The following is a 23081-nucleotide window of genomic DNA, read 5'->3' as shown; positions in this document are numbered from 1 at the left end:
CCTTGTCAGTCTGTATATACTTTATGAAATTATGTTACAGATATTAACGATAAAATGCGGAACCTGGACGTATTTTGTATTAAACAATTTAAAATAAATAAGTTATTTGAAGCAGTTTTGTGTTATACATGGTTAGGGGCCGGCCGGTAAATTACCCGGATGTGATAGGCCATGTGCAGTTTCGTCTCCGCTGCTCCACACGGCTGTCCTCTCCTCCAGTCGTTATATCATTCCGTCTTTCAAACCTTGTAGCAGCTACAAGCTTTCACTTCACAGGTACGTGTCGACAGTTTTTTGACACTTTAAAACCAGCCAGTTATAGATTACAGAATTTGAACTAACTCCGACGGTTTATAGCATATTTCATTAAGGATAGCAAAAGAAAAGCTAGGTGTAATTTAATAGCAGTTAGCTAACAGATTTCCTCTTCAGTGCAAGGACATAGAGTGACAATATGTCACTACAGACTGTAATTGACTGTACCGTTGTCTTTGTAAGCTATTTATTCTTAATTTGATTATTTTAATTAGTCAGGGATGATGTGTCTTGTGATGCAATTATCGGTGGTCTTTGAGCTACTTGAACGTTAAAACAGGAAGAGTCCAGTTAGCACCAGTTTGCCTTCAGTCAGCCCAGAGTGGGTCACAATTGGGTATTTGAGGGAGGGATACATACACGCTGTGATGGGCTGAGCTGGGCAGGGATGGGGAGGCAGTTCCGCACATGCTTTCACAGTGTGACCTTGTGACGCGCGACCTGAAAGGACACGTGGGGGGGATCCAGGAACTGGTGTGTGAGGGGACATTTATTAACCGAGTCACGATCAATGCTTAGATCAAGAATAATCCGATCAACGATTTGATTAGAAACAGAAAGCTGCTTTTCTTACAGTAACACATTATTTGGTAACGTTTTGTGTTTTTGATTGTTTCATGTCTAGTTTTAAGTATTTAAGTAACTGTAGTTAATCTTCAGTTAAACATCTAACACAGTAGAAGTACACAACAAAGGGATAAAAGGGTGAAATGTCATACTTTTAGGGCCAGGTTAAAATATTTCAGTTGCTTTTTACATTCACCAAAAGTAGAGGGGTTAATTATTTAGCATGCTTAATGCATAATGAGATGTAATGCTTAAAACTGAGAACTGTTCTTACAGCTTTGTATTTACAAAAGTTGCTGTCAGTGGTTTTTCTGGTTTAATTAACCCTCTGTAGTCAAAGAAGTTTCTGTCTGTTTTTTTTTCTTTCAGATGTCAGTTTGAGCTAAAATGTAAAGTCCTGCTCTTTTATGGAAACAACACAGTCAGTGTTTAACAAGTCTTAAACATATTGTGTGTGTGTGTTTCTTTTTCCCTACACAGACATGTTTCGTTTAGCCACAGTCATGAGACAGGTGAGGCCCGTGAGCCGGGCGCTTGCTCCCCACCTCACTAGAGCCTACGCTAAGGATGTGAAGTTTGGTGCTGACGCTCGAGCTCTTATGCTGCAGGGAGTTGACCTGCTGGCTGACACTGTGGCTGTCACTATGGGCCCAAAGGTAACACAAGACTAAATTTTTTTGGTAGATTGAAGGTAGAAAACTAAAACATCTTGACAGAATATATAAGCTATGAATAATGCATAGTTGTATGGTCTTGCATAACATTGACAGAACACTCATCTCATTGCTTTCTGCCACCTCCTCAGGGTCGCACTGTCATCATTGAGCAGAGCTGGGGCAGTCCAAAGGTCACCAAGGATGGCGTGACAGTGGCCAAGAGTATTGACCTGAAGGACAAATACAAGAACATTGGAGCTAAGCTGGTGCAGGATGTGGCCAACAACACCAACGAGGAGGCCGGCGATGGCACCACCACTGCCACTGTTCTGGCTCGGGCAATTGCCAAGGAGGGCTTTGACACCATCAGCAAAGGCGCCAATCCTGTGGAGATCCGCCGTGGCGTCATGATGGCTGTGGAAACCATCATCAACGAGCTGAAGAAGCTCTCAAAGCCAGTCACAACCCCTGAGGAGATTGCACAGGTGTGTAGATGTTGTGTCTGCTGCCCCCTTGTGGTAAAAAGAAATTGCTAGCAGTTTAATGAACATTTCCTGTATTTCAGGTGGCTACAATCTCAGCCAATGGAGATGTAGAGATTGGTAACATCATTTCTAACGCCATGAAGAAAGTTGGTCGCAAGGGAGTCATCACCGTGAAGGTTAGTTTCTGCTCTAAAGAACAGCAAACTGGTTAATTTTCGTTGAAAGCCTGTACATAATTTGCTTCTGTGTTATACCTGTTAAATTTGTCAGGATGGGAAGACGATGCATGATGAGCTGGAGATCATCGAGGGTATGAAGTTTGACCGCGGGTACATCTCACCGTACTTCATCAATACTGCCAAAGGTAAGATGGTACATTACAGCTCAAGTATCTGAACTTTTGCATTTGACCAATGACCATTTGTTTTTTTTATTCATTTGAGCAGGTTTTGTCAGACTTAGGCTTTTGAATGGGCTTTGACTCTTTCCTGGTCCTCTGTGTGTAATCTGTTTTCTTTTGTTTCCACCAGGTCAGAAGTGTGAGTTCCAGGATGCCTACCTGCTGCTGAGTGAGAAGAAGATCTCCAGTGTTCAGAGCATTGTGCCAGCTCTCGAGATTGCCAACCAGCACCGCAAGCCTCTGGTTATTGTGGCTGAGGATGTGGACGGAGAGGCTCTGAGCACACTAGTCCTCAACAGGCTGAAAGTCGGGCTGCAGGTGGTTGCTGTTAAAGCACCGGGCTTCGGAGACAACAGGAAAAATCAGCTGAGGGATATGGCTGTCGCCACCGGGGGCACCGTGTTTGGGGATGAGGCTGTGGGTCTGGTTCTTGAGGACATCCAGGCTCATGACTTTGGTCGTGTTGGTGAGGTGCAGATCACCAAAGATGACACATTGCTGCTGAAGGGAGGCGGCAGCCCAGCTGAGGTTGAGAAAAGGGCGGCAGAGATTGCAGAGCAACTGGACAACACTACCAGTGACTACGAGAAGGAGAAACTCAACGAGAGGTTGGCCAAGCTGTCGGATGGTGTGGCCGTGCTGAAGGTATTACCCTGTCTCATCTGCTGGTCCCCAGATCTTTTTGTAGAAATGTATAAATTGTAACAACACTGCTTCATTTCAGGTGGGAGGAACCAGTGACGTTGAAGTGAATGAGAAGAAGGACCGCGTTACGGATGCTCTGAACGCCACCCGGGCTGCTGTGGAGGAGGGCATCGTCCCTGGAGGAGGATGTGCTCTGCTGCGCTGCATTCCCTCCCTTGATGCACTGAAAACTGCCAACGCTGACCAGAAGATCGGTCGGTGAAGCATGCCCACTGTAAAGTCCACTCTGTACTCAAACATGTTGACTTTTTAAACTTTAAATGTGGCTCTCGCTCCACACAGGTGTGGACATCATTAGACGGGCGCTTCGTATTCCTGCCATGACCATCGCCAAGAATGCAGGTGTGGAGGGTTCACTTGTGGTGGAGAAGATCCTGCAGTCATCAGATGAAGTTGGCTATGATGCCATGCAGGGAGAGTACGTCAACATGGTGGAGAAGGGCATCATCGACCCCACCAAGGTACACATCAGATTACATGTGTTAGCTTAACGAAGCCTATAGATTGAATAAAGTTCCTACAGTCTGCACATCCTAAATCCATCACAGATCACAGAGCTAAAAACTCTTAATCCCTCCAGGTGGTGAGAACTGCACTTCTGGATGCCGCAGGTGTAGCATCTCTGCTCTCCACTGCTGAGGCTGTTGTCACAGAGATCCCCAAGGAGGAGAAGGAGATGCCTGGAGGCATGGGCGGCATGGGTGGTATGGGTGGCATGGGAGGCATGGGAGGCGGCATGGGTTTCTAAGCCAGTCCTCCTGACTTTGTACAGACTAAACCTGGCAGAGTGGAGCTGGAGCCGGCTGGAGGTTCGCCTCCACCGAGCTCCATCCACAGCGACTGACTGACCACGATAATGTTGGAGCTGAATGGTTGTTGACCACTCAAAGGACTGAGAATAAGACCGCCGAGCCCAGTTAGTACATCAGTCGTCCTCACACATTGGTACAAAACCCATCATTGTGTAAAAACAGAAAAATGCTAATATGGGAGAAGAAAGAAATGTCAGTGTTCTGAGTCACAGGATCGTTCTCTTCATTTCAGACTGCTGTGTTTTACACCAATGTATTAATAAATTAAAAAGACTATAGAGGCACATTGATGTGGATCATGGGAGTTTGAAATGAAGCAGAATTATCCTCTGACTGAGCACAAAGCAGGGCTTCAGTCGTTGTCTGTTGTTGTCGTAGTATTTTGTTAATTCATGTTGTTTTTTTTATATATGCATATGTCTGTCACCAGTGGTTTGATTCAATTAAAAAGTTTTCTTACAGATTTTCTTTTCCGGTTTCCTGATCACAGCTGGACAAAGTGCCTAAATGATCAGAGCCTGTTAGCCTGAAAAATGTTTACTGAATCATCATATTCATGTGTCGCTCAGCTGAATGTATGTTAGAAAGGAGGAGTGTATTTGACAACCTTCATCTCCTCCTGCTTAATGAAACACAGGATGTTACACTTAAAGGAGCCAGCAGATGGTGCTGTTGCTTCACATCTTTATTCCAGATGGCACTGATCATTGTACTTTGTTGTTGGACAATTGATTCCATTTTTTTGATTTAATAAATATCTCAGTTGTTTGGAATTATAATATTAGCTCATTTGACTCAACCTTAAGAAACAGCTTCTATTTAGTGGATAATCTGTTGTGACTAGTGATGAAGGTATTGATACAAAAGACACATTTTGTTTTTTCTTTTCTTTTTTTTTTTACAAAAAAATAGTTTATAAATCATGCAGTCGTTCAACGTCATACATCCACATCCCATAAAACACACTAACAACAAACCCTTTTCATCTCCTTTAAAAGCTCTTTTTTATGTCATCTTAAAACTGATATTTACACACAAACACTTTACTTAAAGCCTCCACAGTTAACATTTATAATCCACTGTAACACAGACAGATATTTTTAGCTGGATACTGGTGTGTGGATGATATGAAATGTTGCTGTTCTTATAAATGCTTAACAGTGGCTCCTAAAAGTAAAGTGTTGCATTGACACTTGAAGTAATAAATATAATAAAATGAGTATAATCCTCTAAAAAAAAAAGAAAATCAAGATAAATGCACTACCAACAGGCCGGGAGGCACTCTGTGGGCAGTTAATGTTTGACAGGACATACTGGTGGAAGGTTTCAGGTAGACCGAAGTGTTTCTGAAACATTAGCCCGACAGGACAGATCAAGACTTTTTCTAAGGGCCCTTATTTATTAAACCTCCACATAAATTTGTTCACCTCTAAGCTTCCTGCTGATGTCTCAGAGGTTTAATACACAGGGGCCCATGGTTTCTTCAATGCAGCCAGTTTGGGCCCTTGTATCAAAATATATAACAGTGAGCTTTACATGCGTGCTTGGCTGCATTTAAAAATACTTAAACATCTGCTGATATTGCACAATTATAGGAAAAGGGGAAAAAACCCCTCTGCTGTATAACTTGGGAACACTAACATCCAGCATAGCTCTCTCATAATGACGAGTATAGTGTAACATTAAAAACAGACTCCACCCCGCTGACCAATGAACAAGCCTTCGGAAAGGCGTGTTCCTGATAGCATACAGTACATCTATCTGCAGTCATGTTAAACATCCTCTTTGTACAAAACGTGACAAGACAATGATTTCACTGACACAGTGTCTAACCTGACTGCCTTTCTTACAAGACATTATGTGTGGTAGGAAGATGGTGGGATTTATACATAGCTGGCATTTACACACAGTTTGTTCAATGTTAACAGCTTAAAATATTACTGCTTTTGAAATGTGGCACCTGTTTAGCCTAGAGAAGAGCAGCTGATGCAGTTAATGGTATGTTTTTGAAGCCAATATGGAGGCTATCATTGTCTTATTTAGACACAACATGAAAATGCCGGTTTTGGTTAATGTAATGTAACAGTTAACATTGTAACAGCTGATGTCCTTTTTAAGCCAGTGTAGACTGTTGACTACAGCGAACTGTGTGTTTAAGCTAGTATTATCATTTTTATAAGCCAATTCAGCAGCTAATGTTGTCTTGTTTGGGCAAAATTCCTCACAAGTTTTGACAAAGAAAAGCATCAAATCATTAGATTTGAGCAGCTGGAACCACCAAATGGTAAAAAATCAACACAACCAGGTCTAATTATGGAATCTGATTGTGTCAGCATTAGCACCACAGTACAAGTCAGCCGGCTGATACACATCAGTTCGTGCTGTGAGAAAGGCAATTCAGTTTTCAGTTAGGACACAGGAAGTCTCTTCGGTCTCTTTGGCATTGTGTTTGTTTGTTTGTCTGTGTCTGTGCAGCATGATTGGCTGTTGCTACGTGTGATGGACCTCGTGGAACATGAGCTCGCGAGGAATAGCCGTCTCCGCACCATAAACATTGGACGCCTGGCGCTCAAACGCTGACACCATCTGCTTCACCACCTCGTCAAAGAAGACGTTAGCAAGCTGGGAGTGGAGGAGGGAACGAAACTCGAAGGAGATCTGAAGAGGGGAGCAAGAGAGGGAGGATGAAGATAGCACTCTGTACAGTATGTGTGTCAGAGGTCTGTATGAGTGTGACTGCTGAAACTGATCCAGCAGAAACACAACACTGCAGCTATGCCAAGCTCAGACATGCAGAGAAGCAACACATGGTTCCAGAGGAGGACACTGCTACAGTCAGCATACTTACAGCAAAGTCCACGGTGCAGCTCCGAGGATATCCAGGGAGGCCCGGACTGAAACGCCAAACTGTCTCCAAGTGGTTGAACAGTTTACCATCTGAACAGGATGCCTAACAAGAAACACACATGCAGTCAGTCTGCTGAGCAGCAAAACTAAGCAATAAATGTGCACTAATCAAGATTTTTGGGGCCATAACCCAACATGTGGCCCTACTCTACTAGTAGAGTTTGGTTTGTCAGTCTGTATAAATGCATAATGTTGTACATACAGAAAATCAAAAATTAAAAAAAATTACATTCCAGTGAAAAATTAGCCCACAATGACAAAAATGTGACCCAAAACGGCTTCTGAGCGTTAATTTAATTAAGCTGTTATATAAGCTGTAGTACCTTGACCAAGTGTGGGCGCACTGTAGTGACGAGGGAGGTGTAGTTCTCCACCACAGGGGGAAAGCCCACGGTTAGTTTAGCCTTGCAGAATCCGGATCGCTTGAACACCACGTCAGACTTTTTGCACCAGGGTACAAAGAGGCGGTAGTCTTCCACGCCAGCAACCACGTCATATATCTCCTGCATGGAATACCTGCAGGGTCAAGGATGGAGTGAGCACTCAGTGTGCAAATATGTTCATGCAAAACTGCACGTCAGGAAGGAGATGAAGGTCAGTGTGTGTGAGTGTGACATAACACTAAACAGGGCTGGCACCCTAGAACAGTCATGATCCAGTGAAGTCCTAACGGGTCAGTGAAGAGCAGAGAGCAAAGAACAGCAGTAAAACATGTAAAATAATTCCACAACACGTTGAACGAGAGACAGATGGAGTCAGAGTGTGACACCACAGTTATATAACTGCAGGACTCCAGCTGAGGGAAAATAGCTGCTACCGCCTGCGTCTATTTATACAAGCAGATTTAGTGATTATGACCACTTGGGAGGACATGCAATGCGTCACACACATATGTAGAGCACAGAGACAGTGACAGCATTTCAAACGTATTATTTACTATGAACTGTCAATCCTTTCTGAGATGAGTTCTATTATTGAAGAAGCTCTTCAAAGCTTTAAGGTGTCTGGTGTTTCTCTTGCTACATTTTGAATCCTCCTTCACAAATATGCAGACCAGAGGGTACAGCACACCTACTGAGAATGGAAGGCTGTTTCCTGGAGTCAGGGTGAAGATAATTCACTGCAGATTAACAGATCCAGACACGACAACACAAGCGACTTTAATTCGGTATATATCAAATTCTTGGTCAGTGAAGAAGCTGATAATCTGGCAGTTTGGTGCCCTTTAGGGTAGCATAATCTGACACTTAATTCTGACACCATGTTCCTACTATCATAATGTACTGGTAAAGCACCTAACTTTGTGGAGAGGTAGAGTAATGATGTTGGCTGCTGCTCACATTCGAATAGAATTTCTTCTTTTTCAGTGTTTTTAGGGTCTTAGTTTCTTAAAACATTCAACCAGCAGCACCGATCAGAAGTTGACATTACCACAACACATTAAGGAGGCTCTGTGTTTATATTGAAGACATAACTGTATGGTGGCACTGACATGTTACACTTCCAACAGAAGTAAAGACACTGATGTCTGTGTGGATGCCACCACCTCCTATAGAGAAAAACAGAGAGTGAAACAGGACCTACCCGAGGATGCGTCTCTCTGAGTACTCCTTCCTTTTGGAGAAGGAATTCGTCAGGTTGAAGAAGCTGCGTGCAGGCAACATGATGGCACGTCCCGGCACAGCTGCACCCACCAGGTGAGGCACGCGGGTCATTAGAATCCCACATGACGACAGGTATCTAAAGAAGAAATGGAGTTACAGATCTCAGTCAATATAACAAGCTCTGATGGGCAATGACACAGTGACATGTCTTAGAAATGTATCACTTAAATTCCTCATTTACACAATAATACAAACATGTGCTTGGTGTATTAGTTATGCAGTCAAGAGGGCCCAGACATTGCAAACTGCAGTGTATCTACATCAACATAAAGCCTTCTACTAATTATCTTGTAACACCTGTAAACCAAGAACATTGTGACATGCTCTGACACAGGCCTTTTATTTTGGGCTAGAGGAAACTTTCAACACCTGCCAAGCATTTGTCATTCAAATAAAACGAGACACAGGCGTGCAGATGCCAATAACAGAACAAGGTCAAGGGCACCACATTTACTGCTTGCACTGCAGACTGAAATCACTCAGCAGCCGAACCACCTGGGCTTGTTCAACCCTGCTCACTTTGTACAAGTACTGTACTTTCTGTTGTGGCCTGGGGGCAGAGGTGGCACATTTTGGTTTGAACATTCCACTTCGGCAGTATGACAAGCAGGTAACACAGGAAAGAGATACTGGAAAGAACACTGGAAAAAGTCCAGAGTGTTGATCCCACAGACTCAACCCAGCTGTCTGCATAAGCAATATGTGTTTTTTATGCTGAAAGATATAATCATGGCTCTAAATCAACAGTGGGATCAGTCCATTCAAACTGCTGTACATTATCTACCTTCGCTTTCACATACACTGTCACAGCAGGGATTATTCTATAAGTTGACTATTAATAAAAATGCAATCACTTATTCCCATAATTAGATACTAGTATAAATCCAAATATTTTTTTCTTACAGGTAACAAATGTGAGAATTTGCTTTCTCCACAGTACACTAAATATTTTTACAAGTTTAGGTCACACAATACAACATTGTGATTATGTCTCTTTTCATTAAAACTTTATGGTGTTCACATAGAGAAAACCGTTTGGATGCACAACTCAAATTCAAAGCAAACTCAGGAGTGTTTATCAGAAAACAAAATCAAATTTGCATCTTTTTCAAATTATATTTAATCAAAAGCTCTGAACAGTTTTCTTCACCTAATCCACCACTAATTGTTTTATCCTCAATCTAGTTGCAGCTCCAGAGTCAGTGGCATCAGCTGAAATACCTTGAGCCTGATCCACCATGACACCATGAATGGGAGGACTATGTTAATCCTGAATGGGTACAAGCTGGCTCGTAACCTTCAACCAAAGCTATGAACCTGTAACCTAACTCTATGTCCTGCTACTCGTGACAGACACCATGCAGCAGCCTGCATGGATGCTGCTAAGGGACGTGTTTGTCACTTTGATCGACCTGCGATGTCTAGCTATCCCTGTTCCTCCGCTGAATTTACAAATGTGCAATTTTTGTCTCATGTTTGCATGATTGCTTCAGGAACTGTGTCATCTCTGGACTTTTGCTCTGTTTTCATGCTTTTTTAATGCATTGATGCTGCTGCCCAGCAAATATAATCAACAGTTTTCAGAGAAAAAAAAATGTTAATATTAATTAATATTATGTGGTCACACTATTCACAGACAATTTTCACATCATCTTTTATATCATGTTTACATCCCCCCACCCTCATGTGATGTATACTACCTGTTACTGTGGAGTGCAGCCCCTTCACTCCATCATGCTTTCTTCATGATCACTGCCACACAGGACAATACATAGCTACACTCTTATTCGCAGTACAACATCTATCTAACATAGCCAAATAGAGTTTTAAGGCATGTTAATCAACAAATTATGGTTTCATTTTCTCTGCACTTAAAAGTGCTACAATATCTGACAACATGAATAAACTGTTACAATAATATAAACATAATTGTGGACAGTGTGTTTTCTATTAATGTACTATTATATATTTTACATCAGTAAAACACCATATACCTCAACTGTTAGACTGTTATTGATAAAAAAATATTGTTTCTGTTTCAAATATGAGAATTGATATGTGTCAAAGGAAATATAGGACAAAAAAAACGTAGATTTTTTTGCTGATAATTAATTAATATGAATATATCTGTGAACCTTTGTGAAGTCCCCTAGACTGTTAGCAAAGTGACAGTAATGCATGGCGTACTTTAATCCAATAATACACTTTATTTTGAAAGGTGGCTTCTGGTTTGTTTTACTTCTGGATCGCTTCCGTGCTTCACAATAATTAGGTTTTAAACATTGTAGTTTTGCTCTTCTGATCTGAACCCAAAACGTCGATTACTGTCACGCAGTTGACAGCGTGTTATTTATAAGTTTCTTAAAAGTAAACAAAGTCTGTGAGTAGTATAGCTTAGCTACGACATCTTCATCTAACACTCGACTGGACAGTTTCTAAATTAGTAGAATAACTTTGCTGTTATTAACTGAGGGCTTCCTCTTCGACCGTTTCCAGGTTTAGTTGTTAAATTTGAGATAAAATACGTACCTAACGTTATTTTTGCTCTGTAGGTTCCGGCTGGTGTTGGAGGGGATCTGTTTAATGCACTCTGCTACTTTCCGCAGGTTCCGACCGCCTCTCGCCATCTTCCCTTCTTCTCTGACAGCTTCTCCACAAGTTCGCAGGCACCAGAGCAGCAGTTGGCCCCGCCCACACCTCTGCCTTACACGCCTGCCATTGGACAACCTAAAGCCACCCACTACTTTCATTAGCTAGCTCTGCTGTCCGTCAACACAAAGTGTTGTCCGCGTGCACTAAAAACACGCACGCGCGGCAGTCACGGGATGTTGGCTCAGGTTACTAGGAGGGCGCGTCACACAGGTTCAACATACTTTACACACACATTTATAACCTTGGAAACATGTCCCGCTAAGCTTTTCTGTAAAGTTTATAGAATACTTCAACCCCTATTGTGCATTTTTATTTATGAATAAGTCACTTTTGTAACCTTTGTTGCATATATTAATAAAACACAGTGATAACAGGCCACTGTTTGCTGTATGTAGTAGTGGGAGTAAAGGACCAAACTCGTAGTTTCCAGTTTTCCTCTTTATTTCACACGCACACGTACTACATAACTGTGAGCTGGACGAACTTCCAACTGAAAATTTAGTGACTCTTAGAACCATTAAGCTGGATCCATACTCCGCGAGACAAAGAGCGGAGAACGCGCTCCACGGGTGGTAAGAGATACAAAAAAAAGGTCTTTTCCGCACTGAGGTACCATACTCCGCGAGACGCGTGTGTGCAGAAGTCCTCATACGGCCCGCCCACTAAACTATAAGGAAAGACTTTACTGAGTTTTTTTAACACACCACAAGGACTTGTGCCATGGCAAGAGGGCATTATACAGAGAGGGTGCCTGCAACAGCGTGAGATGTCCGGCGATGAGCTGTGAAAATGCGACATTAAAAGTAACAATAGCAAAGATTCAGTGTTTGTGCCTTTATGACCACATTTGCACATCTACTGTGTTCCAATGTGCCTGCGATACTTCAAACTGTCCGGTGATGAGCTGTGAAGATGCGACATTAAAAGTAACAATAGCAAAGATATACAGACATTGTTAACGAGCCTATTATGCCCGGGTATGTAGGAGTATATAGAATGGTAATAACAGTCACCATCTGGTATGTGTGAATGGCTGTCTGGAGTTATTGGTGACAAATCACCCTGACTTGCCTTTCTTTCTTTCTTTTATTGCTCATCATGTAAAACCGGTATGGTCTTATCTAAATCTGTTGAATCAGTGCTGTTTATACACCTACCTATATACCTGGAGAGGCTCTTGCGCTTCTCCACTTTCATCACGCCCACAATAAATTCCGACCAATCACAGCATGGTTGCCGCACAGCCTTGAAAGACAAAGTTCGGCCCGGACCCTGTGCACAGGAGTGCGGATCAGCGGGCGGTCAGAGACAAAAAATGACGTCATTTTGTGGGCGTAACGTCTGCAGGGGGGGAAAATGTCTTTGTCTCGCGGAGTATGGATCCAGCTTTAGGAACTTTCAGTGGTCTATTATGAACTTTCAGGAACTTTTAGTAACGCTCAGAAACCTTTAGTTGAACTATTAGTTGAACTATTAGGAACTTTCAGGTGAACCATTAGTGGTGTTAGATCTATTAGAACTATTAGTTTCTATTAGTCTATCTATTACGACGCGTCGTGCAATCAGAAATAAAAAACAAACTGTTGCTATAGCTGCATGGGGAAATTCTTGTTTGTTACAGACACATAGAAGAAAGGATAATTGAAATGAAATAGAAATATATAATAAATATCTAAAATACCTAGACAGCATTTAAATCCCTGAGTTGTTACCTAAAGAACATATTATTGTATAAACCTTTACATAGTAAAGAGCCTGACATGAATATACAAGTATGAATCGTTAGTAAAGATCGTTGCTATAGCTGCACTACAACTGCGCTTATAAAGTAATAAAGTTTTCTACTGGAAAATCCTGCAGTGGCATTGAACAACAACAACATTTTTTTTTCATTTTGTCAGTGTGTACATTTGTAAACTGATCTGAGAACAGCTTGGAAGAAGCGGAACTGTGGATTAATTGACTTCCGGCTTCAGTCTCGGAACAACTACTACCAAAATGGCGAAGATCGCCAAAACGCACGAAGGTAAATTCTTACAAAAATCAATAATTACTTTCTGTTTTCTATTTCTTTTCATCTAAATGTGTCGATAAATATTGAAGTAACCAGTTTAATGTCAGTAAAACGGACAGTTAGTGTTACTTAGTTGTTAAAAACGTAATATGCAGCAGGCCTGGTACGACGCAACGCGGTTTGCATAATGGCGCTTGTGGCTTGCTGTTAGGTTGCTAGTTAGCTAGATTTCCTTAGCGTTTATGTATTTGCAGTTGGATGTATTTGCAACATGAATGTGCTCAATTGGATGTTCCATTGCGTGTTTTATTGTTTTGGATATATATTTGTCACGAGTCGCGCAGATTATTGTTTATATGTTGACCCAGTTAGCATTAGCTTCATTTAACTACATCACCCGATTACACGCTGCCTACACGTAATACGGTCGTCGACGTAGTGGCCTATTTGAAATTAATTAAAAGGAAACAACACGGTAGTAGATACTTAATAACATGATGGATTCCCAGTTTGCACCACTGTAACTGCGAATAGTTAAAGGTTAAACGATGTCTGAACCTGACGATCCAAGTTGTAAGACCTTTTGTTTACGTAGCCTACTGGTACAGGGTTTTTCAATGCAGACCAAAGAAGGCCTACAGTTCGTGTGCATCTAAATTCCGCCTAATGGAAATGCATTTTACGTCCAAATGCACATTGAGGGGTTTTGGAAGCCAAATGCCATCTTTTGGTTCATAGTTGCTAATCTTGCATATCTGTGACAAAAAAGAAATCTCCCTCGGGCATAAATAAAGGAATTCTAATTTTAACCTGCAATAAATACATTAATTTATGGTATTTACTGTGTGGAACGTCATTGCTTATGAACACAGATGATTGTAGTTTTGTATTGGTGTAGTGTTTCATTCTGTCTTGCTTGTTTATTTTACTTTTAGACATCGAGGCACAGATCCTGGAGATCCAGGGGATGAAAGCCACCCTGCAGGAGGAAGGAGAGCAGGGAATCGGTTTGGTTTCCACTGGCTTTTTTGACCAGGAGATCTATGTGGGTAGTGACAGTCGTTTTGCCGGATATGTCACTTCAATTGCTGCCAATGAGCAGGAGGAAGTAAGTGTTGAGCTCACAAACTATAGCTTACTCTGACATGTGTGTGGCTTTACTGCTTCTGTTGGCTTGTTTTCTACATGTGAGGCAGGAGAGTCTTACCAGATTGGAGAGATTTGACTAGACTGTTTCTTTTCTCAGGACGATGAAGATGACACATCAACAAGCTTGTTGGGACAAAAGAAGCCAGGGTACCATGCACCTGTGGCAATTCTCAATGCCATTCCTCAGTCAGATGATACAGTATGTGTCCATTTGTGTCACACATCACCTCTGTGCTCTGGGTTTTTTATACTTACATTCTGCGCTCTCCTTTTTTTCCAGTATGACCCATTTGCAGAGCATCGTCCACAGAAGATCGCTGACCGAGAGGATGAATATAAAGGCCGGCGCAGACAGATGATCATCTCACCTGAGCGTTTCGACCCTTTTGCAGATGGTAAATTTTGCTTTTTTTTGTCGTCATTACATCTTGCCATTTCCTTACTCCCTTTTTTCACGGTTCACTGTTTTGTGGCACCCCCCATGACTACCAATGGTTTCACTCTCATAGTTTGGCTCTTTAACCCTTTGACCACAGTGCAACAACTTGCCACCCAGACTCAATGCCCTCCCTGTGGTCAATCCTCAGTGGTCCAAGAACCATCCTTGTCTTTGTGTTTTTTTCTTCAGTCTATTTCAAACTTTGCATCAAATGTCACTATGTTTTTTTGGGACAATGTGAATGTGAAATCCTGATGTGTAATATAAACCCATTGCAGGGTTACCATGTTTTTCAGGGGGAGAGGTGGTTAGGTGGGTCACCTAACAAATGTGGGTTGCAGATGGGCTGTGTGTGAGTCGAAGGGTTAAGAACCCCCCGTGTGATTTACGATGGGAAAGTGCAGTCCTCTTGTCACGCCATGTGAGGATTAGCTGTGGTGTAACTGCTACATCATACAGAGCGCAGTAGCTCTGGGTCTAGGCAGGTAGAGGAGGATATTCTTTGGCATAGACTATAGGGTTGCATAACGACATTAAACCTCAGTACATAGATCTTATTTTTATACCCATTCTGGTTTATCTGGGCTTTAACTGCCCTTTGATAATGGAACCCCATTGATTGGCTGCTAACTGTACTGGGCCTTTTTTTTTTTTAAAACAATTTTATGCATATTTAAGTTAGCCTATCATGATTTCTGTAATTTTGTGATGGAAAATAAGCTAAATAGTAACTATGATCAAGCCAGTCTCTTAATCTTTCATATTTATTACATTTTCATTTCCCCTGACAATTTGATCTTAAATACCTAAGTGTTTCAGGCTTGGTTTAGATAGGGCTTACCTGAAGCCTGCATGTAGAGAGAGCTCTTTGTACAAAGATGTCTGTTTCAAATATATTTTTATTTTACAACTCTCTCTGTAAAATAGAAATATGTTCTCAAGAAAATTGTGTACCACAATACCACAGGCCCATACTAACTGTCCTTAATTTCTCTCCTACAGCAGTACTGCTTTGCCAGTCCTGTACTGCACTCTGTTAAGGGTGCAGCAACTCGTCCTGTGTAGGTTATGGGGAACAAAGAGAACTGTGCACTTGTCAGTATGGTCAGGGTCCACTGGCTGCCTGTTTGGGGGCTGTGAGGAAAGTCAGATGCAACACAGCTACCGCAACCCTCTTTTTTTTGGAAGTAGATAGCATCTCCATTCATGATAGAAAGTCACTACGCAAGAATTTGAGTACATAGCTTTACCTTTGTTTTAAAATGGAAGTCAAGATGTGTGAATATTAATGAGCAGAGGCATTATGAGTCTTTGTAGCTCTGGCATTCCACATTATCAGAAGATTTGGGCTCTATCCTTATTTTTCTAATTGTTATTTGACTGAATACGTAATTTTAATTTGTTTGTTTTAATGCCAGACTTAGATGTAGCCTCAAAGTCTTGACTTCATCTTTATCTGTTACTATAAATAATCTGGTCAACAATCTCAACATTTTTTTTATTGTGTAGTAATGCCCCATGAGGAAGATACTATACTTAAGTGCCGTAAATAATTGCAGCACAGGTGGTATACTGTTGTGTGTGAGTTCAAACCCTTTTCCAAAGTGTTACTAATGGTAAAGAGAAATTTTCTAGGCTTCTTTTCTGCCGGTTGAAGTCTGACTGCAGAAGGACCCTTGGCACTGAAAGTGTACGTATTCTGAAGAGCACAGCCCAGGACCCCTGCATCAGTGATGGCTATACTTCTTAACCCACTTAAAGAAAACACCACAACTTCAGCTCTTCTCTCTATGTATCTGCTTGTTTTTCATTAGAATGCTATGACTGTATTTTAAGAGACAAATGTATATTTGTATGTAATTCAGTAGGACCTTTGTGAATCAGTTGAATAACAGAGCAGGAACTTAATTTAATCTGTTGGTAAAGAGTCAGGGTTAGGTGGCTGTGTTTGTGCTTGCTGTGTTTGTAATGACCTCGGTCTTTGGAACATACACTGATGAGTGTCCTATGTTCTTGTTCATGCTCTTTCGCGCAGGGGGCAAAACACCGGACCCCAAGCTGCAGGTCAGGTCATATGTGGACGTCATGAGGGAGCAGAACCTGTCAAAAGAGGAGGTAAGCATCGTATGCTCCAGACAGCATTGGGAGAAAAAGTGTTCTGCGTTCAAGACCATTTCAAAGTGTTTGCATACACTTTTTCTGACCTTTGTGCTTTTCTTTACAGAGAGAGATACGTCAGCAGCTGGCAGAGAAGGCGAAATCAGGGGACCTTAAAGTTGTCAACGGGTCTGCTGCCTCCCAAGCTGCGGCAAAGCGTAAACGTCGCTGGGACCAGACAGCTGACCAAACCCCTGCTACACCCAAAAAGATGTCCAGCTGGGACCAAGCTGATTCCACTGCTGAGGTGAGCCACACAATGTCAACCTCTTACCATTTATTAGTGCTTTAACAGTAGCAAACATGTCGTTCAGTGTGTTTAACTGATGGTTCTGGTTGTCAGACTCCAGGACACACTCCTGCACACACACCTTCAAACAGCCGATGGGATGAAACCCCTGGTCGCCCCAAAGGCAGTGAGACCCCTGGCGCCACCCCTAGTAGTCGTATGTGGGACCCAACTCCTAGCCACACACCTGCTGGTGCTGCCACCCCTGGCAGGGACACACCTGGCCATGCCACACCTGGTCATGGTGGAGCTACAGGAAGTGTTCGCAAGAACCGTTGGGACGAAACCCCAAAGACCGAGAGGGAGACCCCTGGACATGGCAGTGGCTGGGCTGAAACGCCACGAACAGACAGAGGAGATGAATCGGTGAGCGAAACTCCAACTCCAGGTGCCAGTAAGAGGAAGTCTCGGTGGGATGAAACCCCGGCCAGTCAGATGGGATCCTCAACACCACTGCTTACCCCTGGAAAAACTCCTATAGGCACACCAGCTATGAACATGGCTACCCCAACACCAGGTAAAAAAAGCACCCCTGTTATTTTTATTTATATTAAGTTTGTGTTGTTTTTTTTAACCAAGATTTAACTTGTGTTTCTTCAGGACACTTGATGAGCATGACTCCAGAACAGCTGCAGGCATGGAGATGGGAGAGGGAAATTGATGAAAGGAACCGGCCTCTCACAGACGATGAGCTTGATGCCATGTTCCCAGAAGGATACAAGGTCTGTATTCCATTAAAACCTCTAATTCTCCAGTGTTTAAAAAAAAGTTTGTGACTGTACTGACAGTTTATTTTTCCCCTCCACAGGTCTTACCTCCTCCAGCAGGTTACGTGCCCATCCGTACTCCAGCCCGTAAGCTGTCAGCCACCCCCACACCTATTGGAGGCATGACTGGCTTCCACATGCAGGCGGAAGATCGCACCACAAAGCAGATGAATGACCAGCCTTCAGGAAACCTCCCCTTCCTCAAACCCGATGACATCCAGTACTTTGACAAACTGCTGGTTAGTGTCACTATCTGACATCGGTAAAATAAAATTCAAGTAACACAAGTTACTAATTCTGTGTCTAATTCTGTGTGTGTTAGGTGGAGGTGGATGAATCCACGCTGAGCCCTGAGGAGCAGAAAGAAAGGAAGATCATGAAGCTGCTGCTGAAGATTAAAAATGGAACACCACCCATGAGAAAGGTTAGTTTCCTCATGGTCTCCTCAAGCTCTTTGCATCCAGGTCACAAATCTGTCGGTGAAGTGTTTCTTTTGCAAGATCAACACCCAGCACTGAGTCTGCATGTGGCTGCAGTGTGAATATTTGCTTGCTACAGAATCTCTGAGGAGCTGCTGCTTTCAGTAGAAGTCTCTGTAGACCATCATATTCTGCTGAGGGCAACAGACAGAAACAATTAGGGGGTCACAGAGGATCTCATCTTAACACTACAGGTCCAAAACACTCCTGTTTGTCACACGACAGGAACAGAAGCCTTTTACAAACCTGTGCATAAACTAGAAAGTCTGCATTACATTTTATTTTTGTCCATTTTATGCTGACTGATCTTTTCCTCTTTCTCAGGCTGCTCTGCGTCAGATCACAGACAAAGCTCGTGAATTTGGAGCCGGCCCCCTTTTCAACCAGATTCTGCCACTTCTCATGTCACCTACGCTGGAGGACCAGGAGCGCCATCTGTTGGTTAAAGTCATTGACCGGATTCTTTACAAACTGGACGATTTGGTTCGACCATATGTGCACAAGGTGAGCTCAACAGGATTATATGTATTTATTTCAGATATTTTTGGTTCAGAACTAACTTATTGTCTGTTTATTCACAGATCCTGGTCGTCATCGAGCCACTGTTGATTGATGAAGATTATTATGCCAGAGTAGAGGGCAGAGAGATCATCTCTAATTTGGCAAAGGTATTTTGTTCTTCTTTATCCATCCATGTAAAATGTGGTTTATGCGAACCATTCTCGCCTGTTCAACCCATCTGTGGTCAGATCAGGGCTAGTCGTTCGCTAGATTGACACCAGCACGAGAGCTAGCAGACGTGGCATTTGTGCATCGTCTGTTCTCAACCTGCACCCGCTGGTTACAAATATTCTGTGAACACAATAAGTGTTGACATTTTACTGGATGTTTAGACCTATTATTATGAATGTGAGACAAAAACAATCTGACCTTTCTGTTGCCCACTGTTGTGTCCCAGGCTGCTGGTTTGGCTACAATGATCTCCACGATGCGACCCGATATCGACAACATGGATGAGTATGTCCGAAACACCACAGCCCGAGCCTTCGCCGTGGTGGCGTCTGCCCTTGGTATCCCCTCCCTCCTGCCTTTCCTTAAAGCTGTGTGTAAAAGCAAGAAGTCTTGGCAGGCACGTCACACAGGCATCAAGATCGTGCAGCAGATTGCCATCCTCATGGGCTGCGCCATTTTGCCCCACCTTCGTAGCTTGGTGGAAATTATTGAACATGGTAAGTTGGGTTCTTAAAGACTTGAACAGTTAAAATCACCCTTATTGGTGCATGATTATAAATGTTTGGTGTATTTGCAAACACAGGAATAAGGTTATATTTAATTTTGATTGTGCATTTCTGTGCAGGTCTGGTAGATGAGCAGCAGAAGGTGAGGACCATCAGCGCCCTGGCTATTGCTGCCCTTGCCGAGGCTGCAACACCATATGGTATCGAGTCCTTTGACTCAGTCCTGAAGCCTCTGTGGAAGGGTATCAGGCAGCACAGAGGAAAGGTGAGAAAGCAGTCTACATTTTAAAAGCGCATTGCCTAGTGAGACATATTTTTTAACAACATTTCTTTCCTTTTTGTCTCTAGGGTCTGGCTGCTTTCCTCAAAGCTATTGGTTATCTGATCCCACTGATGGATGCCGAGTATGCAAACTACTACACCAGAGAGGTGATGCTGATCCTGATTCGAGAGTTTCAGTCCCCTGATGAGGAGATGAAAAAGATTGTGCTCAAGGTAAGACTCTAGAGTTACTTAGGCACACCCAGAACCCCCCACATATTCTCACTAAATGAACACCAACAGGAGAGTTGGCAGTGGGTGACTGTTCTCTCTGTTCTCACCCTGCACTCGCTGGTTACAAATCAGTCCATGTGGTAGAAAAACTGGAAGGTTTTTCCCTGTCTAACCAGTGTTTGTGTGTATGTTTTGTAGGTGGTGAAGCAGTGTTGTGGCACTGATGGTGTGGAAGCAAACTACATTAAGACTGAGATCCTGCCACCCTTCTTCAAGCACTTCTGGCAGCACAGGATGGCTCTGGACCGACGCAACTACAGACAGGTAAGCAAAAAGTTCTAGGTTCCAGGATGCCTGATCCGGCCTGATCAATACTGATTTTTTTTTTCTTCACCTTTCTCCTCGTGCAGCTGGTGGACACCACTGTGGAGTTGGCTAACAAAGTGGGAGCTGCAGAGATCATCTCTCGCATTGTAGATGACTTGAAAGATGAGGCCGAGCAGTACAGAAAAATGGTGATGGAGACCATTGAGAAAATCATGGGCAACCTGGGGGCTGCTGACATTGACCACAAGCTGGAGGAACAACTTATTGATGGTATCCTGTACGCCTTCCAGGAGCAGACGACAGAGGTGAGAAGGAGAAGACTGCTACTAATGAGAATTATGTTCTTCTAGAATATTTGTTAACTTCCTCCTTTTTCTGCAGGACTCTGTGATGCTGAATGGCTTCGGCACAGTGGTAAATGCTCTCGGGAAGCGTGTGAAGCCCTACCTGCCACAGATTTGTGGTACGGTGCTGTGGCGTCTAAACAACAAGTCGGCTAAAGTCCGTCAGCAAGCTGCTGACCTGATTTCCCGCACAGCTGTGGTCATGAAGACCTGCCAGGAGGTATGTCGTGAAAACACAGTACATCATTCAAATGTGCACATTTACAATTATTAAAACTAACTCTGTCTGCCTTTGTAGGAGAAACTGATGGGTCACTTGGGAGTGGTGCTATACGAGTACCTGGGAGAGGAGTACCCAGAGGTGCTGGGCAGTATCCTGGGAGCACTGAAGGCCATTGTTAATGTTATCGGTACGTCACTTCACTCCACCTTCATCCATCCTGAACTAATATTTCATAGTTTTGTAAAGTACACTTGGTAAATGCTGCTTTCATTGCAGGTATGCACAAGATGACTCCACCAATCAAAGACTTGCTTCCTCGTTTGACTCCCATCCTGAAGAACAGACATGAGAAAGTACAGGAGAACTGCATTGACTTGGTGGGCAGGATCGCTGACAGGTCAGTGGAACAGCATCTCAGACTGAATTATGCATCGTACCGCAGGGGTCAAAAGTTAAATTCTAACCTCTGTGTGTTTTAGGGGTGCTGAGTATGTGTCAGCCAGGGAGTGGATGAGGATCTGTTTTGAGCTGTTAGAGCTGCTGAAGGCTCACAAGAAGGCGATTCGCAGAGCCACTGTTAACACGTTTGGTTATATTGCCAAAGCTATTGGGTGAGTATCTAGACCTCAGATTTATATACACTATTTATATAAACTATTTAAATAATGGCTAATACTATGTTTTTCTATTGGTGTCTTCTCACAGCCCTCACGACGTCTTGGCCACACTGCTTAACAACCTGAAGGTCCAGGAGCGTCAGAACAGAGTCTGCACCACAGTGGCCATCGCCATTGTTGCTGAGACCTGTTCACCGTTCACAGTGCTGCCAGCACTCATGAATGAATACAGAGTGCCCGAGCTGAACGTACAGAATGGCGTCCTGAAGTCTCTCTCCTTCCTGTTTGAGTACATCGGAGAAATGGGCAAAGACTACATCTATGCTGTCACACCACTGCTGGAGGACGCACTCATGGACAGGTGAGCTACCCTGTGTATATATATATATATATGTTAAATGTCATAGAAGCAGGCAGTGAAGAGTTTCCTGTTGAACTAAATGTGTCGGTATCATACACTCTTCAGCCTCTAACATGCTTCTTTCCTCTGCCCCTCATGCAGAGATCTGGTCCACAGACAGACGGCCAGCGCCGTGGTTCAGCACATGTCTCTGGGTGTCTACGGCTTTGGCTGCGAGGACTCCCTGAACCACCTCCTGAACTACGTGTGGCCCAACGTCTTTGAGACGTCGCCTCACGTCATCCAGGCCGTCATGGGTGCCCTGGAGGGCCTGCGGGTGGCCATCGGGCCCTGCCGAATGCTGCAGTACTGCTTACAGGTAAGGACAGTTACTCATAAAGGGACAGCTGTTTGGTCATCTTAAACCTTTGTTTGACTTTGTACCGAATCCTTGTTCTGCAGGGTCTGTTCCATCCAGCTCGGAAGGTGCGTGACGTCTACTGGAAGATCTACAACTCCATCTACATCGGCTCTCAGGACGCTCTGATCGCCCACTACCCACAAGTCTACAACGATGACAAAAACATCTACGTTCGCTACGAGCTCGAGTATGTCCTGTAAAAAAAAATGTTTCTTTCCTCCCCCTTGATTGTCTCCCCATCGTTGCCACTGAGTGGGTTTTTTTAGTGGCTGTGTGTGTCATCACACTCATCCTCTTTATATTTAGAGGACATAAAAGAAGGAGCCTGTAGAGTGTACGTATTTTTTTATTTCTCGTTTGTTTTGAGTGTTCGCTGTAAGAAGCAGTCGAGGTCAGACCAGGGTTGATTTAGGAATGCAGAGCAGTTGTCACAATGTTTTAAATGTCTGTGTAATTGATAGACCTCTGTACTGCGTATGTTCTTTCCACATTTCACACCTCCTCTGTTCTTATTACATCGACGCTTTATTTAACCAAATAAAACGTTTGTGTATAAAAACCTTATCCTGTCTGTCAGTGAGTTTTCTTTCTTTCCTTTAATTAAAAGATAAATGAAAAA

General features: G+C 43.1%; 3 protein-coding genes across 8 annotated transcripts; 2 read left to right on the top strand and 1 right to left on the bottom strand.

Moving 5' to 3' along the window:
* Window positions 1-148: 148 nt before the first annotated feature.
* On the top strand, window positions 149-4713 carry hspd1 (heat shock 60 protein 1). Its single transcript, XM_028393891.1, has 9 exons — window positions 149-276; window positions 1363-1538; window positions 1688-2023; window positions 2104-2199; window positions 2294-2387; window positions 2554-3068; window positions 3148-3322; window positions 3411-3589; window positions 3709-4713. The coding sequence occupies exons 2-9, from the start codon at window positions 1365-1367 to the stop codon at window positions 3874-3876; spliced, it is 1737 nt and encodes a 578-aa protein (XP_028249692.1). The 5' UTR covers window positions 149-276; window positions 1363-1364; the 3' UTR covers window positions 3877-4713.
* Window positions 4714-4842: 129 nt separating this feature from the next.
* On the bottom strand, window positions 4843-11168 carry coq10b (coenzyme Q10B). The gene is made up of 5 exons (XM_028393892.1): window positions 11041-11168; window positions 8432-8587; window positions 7171-7363; window positions 6789-6890; window positions 4843-6598 (listed from the first exon to the last, which is right to left on the bottom strand). Exons 1-5 carry the CDS (start codon window positions 11136-11138, stop codon window positions 6431-6433), a joined length of 717 nt encoding a protein of 238 aa, XP_028249693.1. The 5' UTR covers window positions 11139-11168; the 3' UTR covers window positions 4843-6430.
* Window positions 11169-13078: 1910 nt separating this feature from the next.
* On the top strand, window positions 13079-23026 carry sf3b1 (splicing factor 3b, subunit 1). Of its 6 annotated transcripts, XM_028393888.1 has the most exons (24): window positions 13079-13189; window positions 14113-14285; window positions 14424-14525; window positions 14607-14721; window positions 16801-16880; window positions 16990-17169; window positions 17266-17728; window positions 17812-17933; window positions 18020-18217; window positions 18301-18402; window positions 18782-18961; window positions 19039-19125; window positions 19416-19686; window positions 19815-19960; window positions 20044-20190; window positions 20389-20514; window positions 20601-20822; window positions 20899-21081; window positions 21160-21271; window positions 21361-21481; window positions 21564-21695; window positions 21790-22062; window positions 22204-22420; window positions 22504-23026. In XM_028393888.1, the coding sequence occupies exons 1-24, from the start codon at window positions 13162-13164 to the stop codon at window positions 22660-22662; spliced, it is 3939 nt and encodes a 1312-aa protein (XP_028249689.1). In that variant the 5' UTR covers window positions 13079-13161; the 3' UTR covers window positions 22663-23026. The 6 variants fall into 6 exon arrangements, 3 of the variants coding, with proteins under 3 accessions (XP_028249689.1, XP_028249691.1, XP_028249690.1); XM_028393889.1 differs by lacking the exons at window positions 13079-13189; window positions 14113-14285; window positions 14424-14525; window positions 14607-14721 and adding an exon at window positions 15016-16455 and having other exon boundaries at window positions 22504-22662; XR_003669360.1 differs by lacking the exons at window positions 17266-17728; window positions 17812-17933; window positions 18020-18217; ... (13 more) ...; window positions 22204-22420; window positions 22504-23026 and adding an exon at window positions 16401-16455 and having other exon boundaries at window positions 16990-17051.
* Window positions 23027-23081: the final 55 nt, after the last annotated feature.

The sequence above is a fragment of the Parambassis ranga genome, chromosome 21, assembly GCF_900634625.1.
Source record: "Parambassis ranga chromosome 21, fParRan2.1, whole genome shotgun sequence".
NCBI lineage: Eukaryota > Metazoa > Chordata > Actinopteri > Ambassidae > Parambassis > Parambassis ranga.
The sequence above is the reverse complement of the archived record's forward strand: the minus strand, read 5'-3'. Positions and strand labels throughout refer to the sequence as shown.

What these genes read in the sequence shown, in the direction of transcription:
- coq10b (XM_028393892.1), bottom strand. Translation starts at nt 11,138, where the DNA reads ATGGCGAGAGGCGGTCGGAACCTGCGGAAAGTAGCAGAGTGCATTAAA. An exon ending in TGCGCCCACACTTGGTCAAG is followed by an intron (nt 6,891 to 7,170) that starts GTACTACAGCTT and finishes GTTTCTTGTTAG; the next exon opens with GCATCCTGTTCAGATGGTAA. An exon ending in GCTGCACCGTGGACTTTGCT is followed by an intron (nt 6,599 to 6,788) that starts GTAAGTATGCTG and finishes TCCCCTCTTCAG; the next exon opens with ATCTCCTTCGAGTTTCGTTC.
- sf3b1 (XM_028393888.1), top strand. Translation starts at nt 13,162, where the DNA reads ATGGCGAAGATCGCCAAAACGCACGAAG. An exon ending in GGTGGAAATTATTGAACATG is followed by an intron (nt 19,687 to 19,814) that starts GTAAGTTGGGTT and finishes ATTTCTGTGCAG; the next exon opens with GTCTGGTAGATGAGCAGCAG. An exon ending in GAGGACGCACTCATGGACAG is followed by an intron (nt 22,063 to 22,203) that starts GTGAGCTACCCT and finishes CCCCTCATGCAG; the next exon opens with AGATCTGGTCCACAGACAGA.
- hspd1 (XM_028393891.1), top strand. Translation starts at nt 1,365, where the DNA reads ATGTTTCGTTTAGCCACAGTCATGAGACAGGTGAGGCCCGTGAGCCGG. An exon ending in ATGGTGTGGCCGTGCTGAAG is followed by an intron (nt 3,069 to 3,147) that starts GTATTACCCTGT and finishes GCTTCATTTCAG; the next exon opens with GTGGGAGGAACCAGTGACGT. An exon ending in GCATCATCGACCCCACCAAG is followed by an intron (nt 3,590 to 3,708) that starts GTACACATCAGA and finishes TAATCCCTCCAG; the next exon opens with GTGGTGAGAACTGCACTTCT.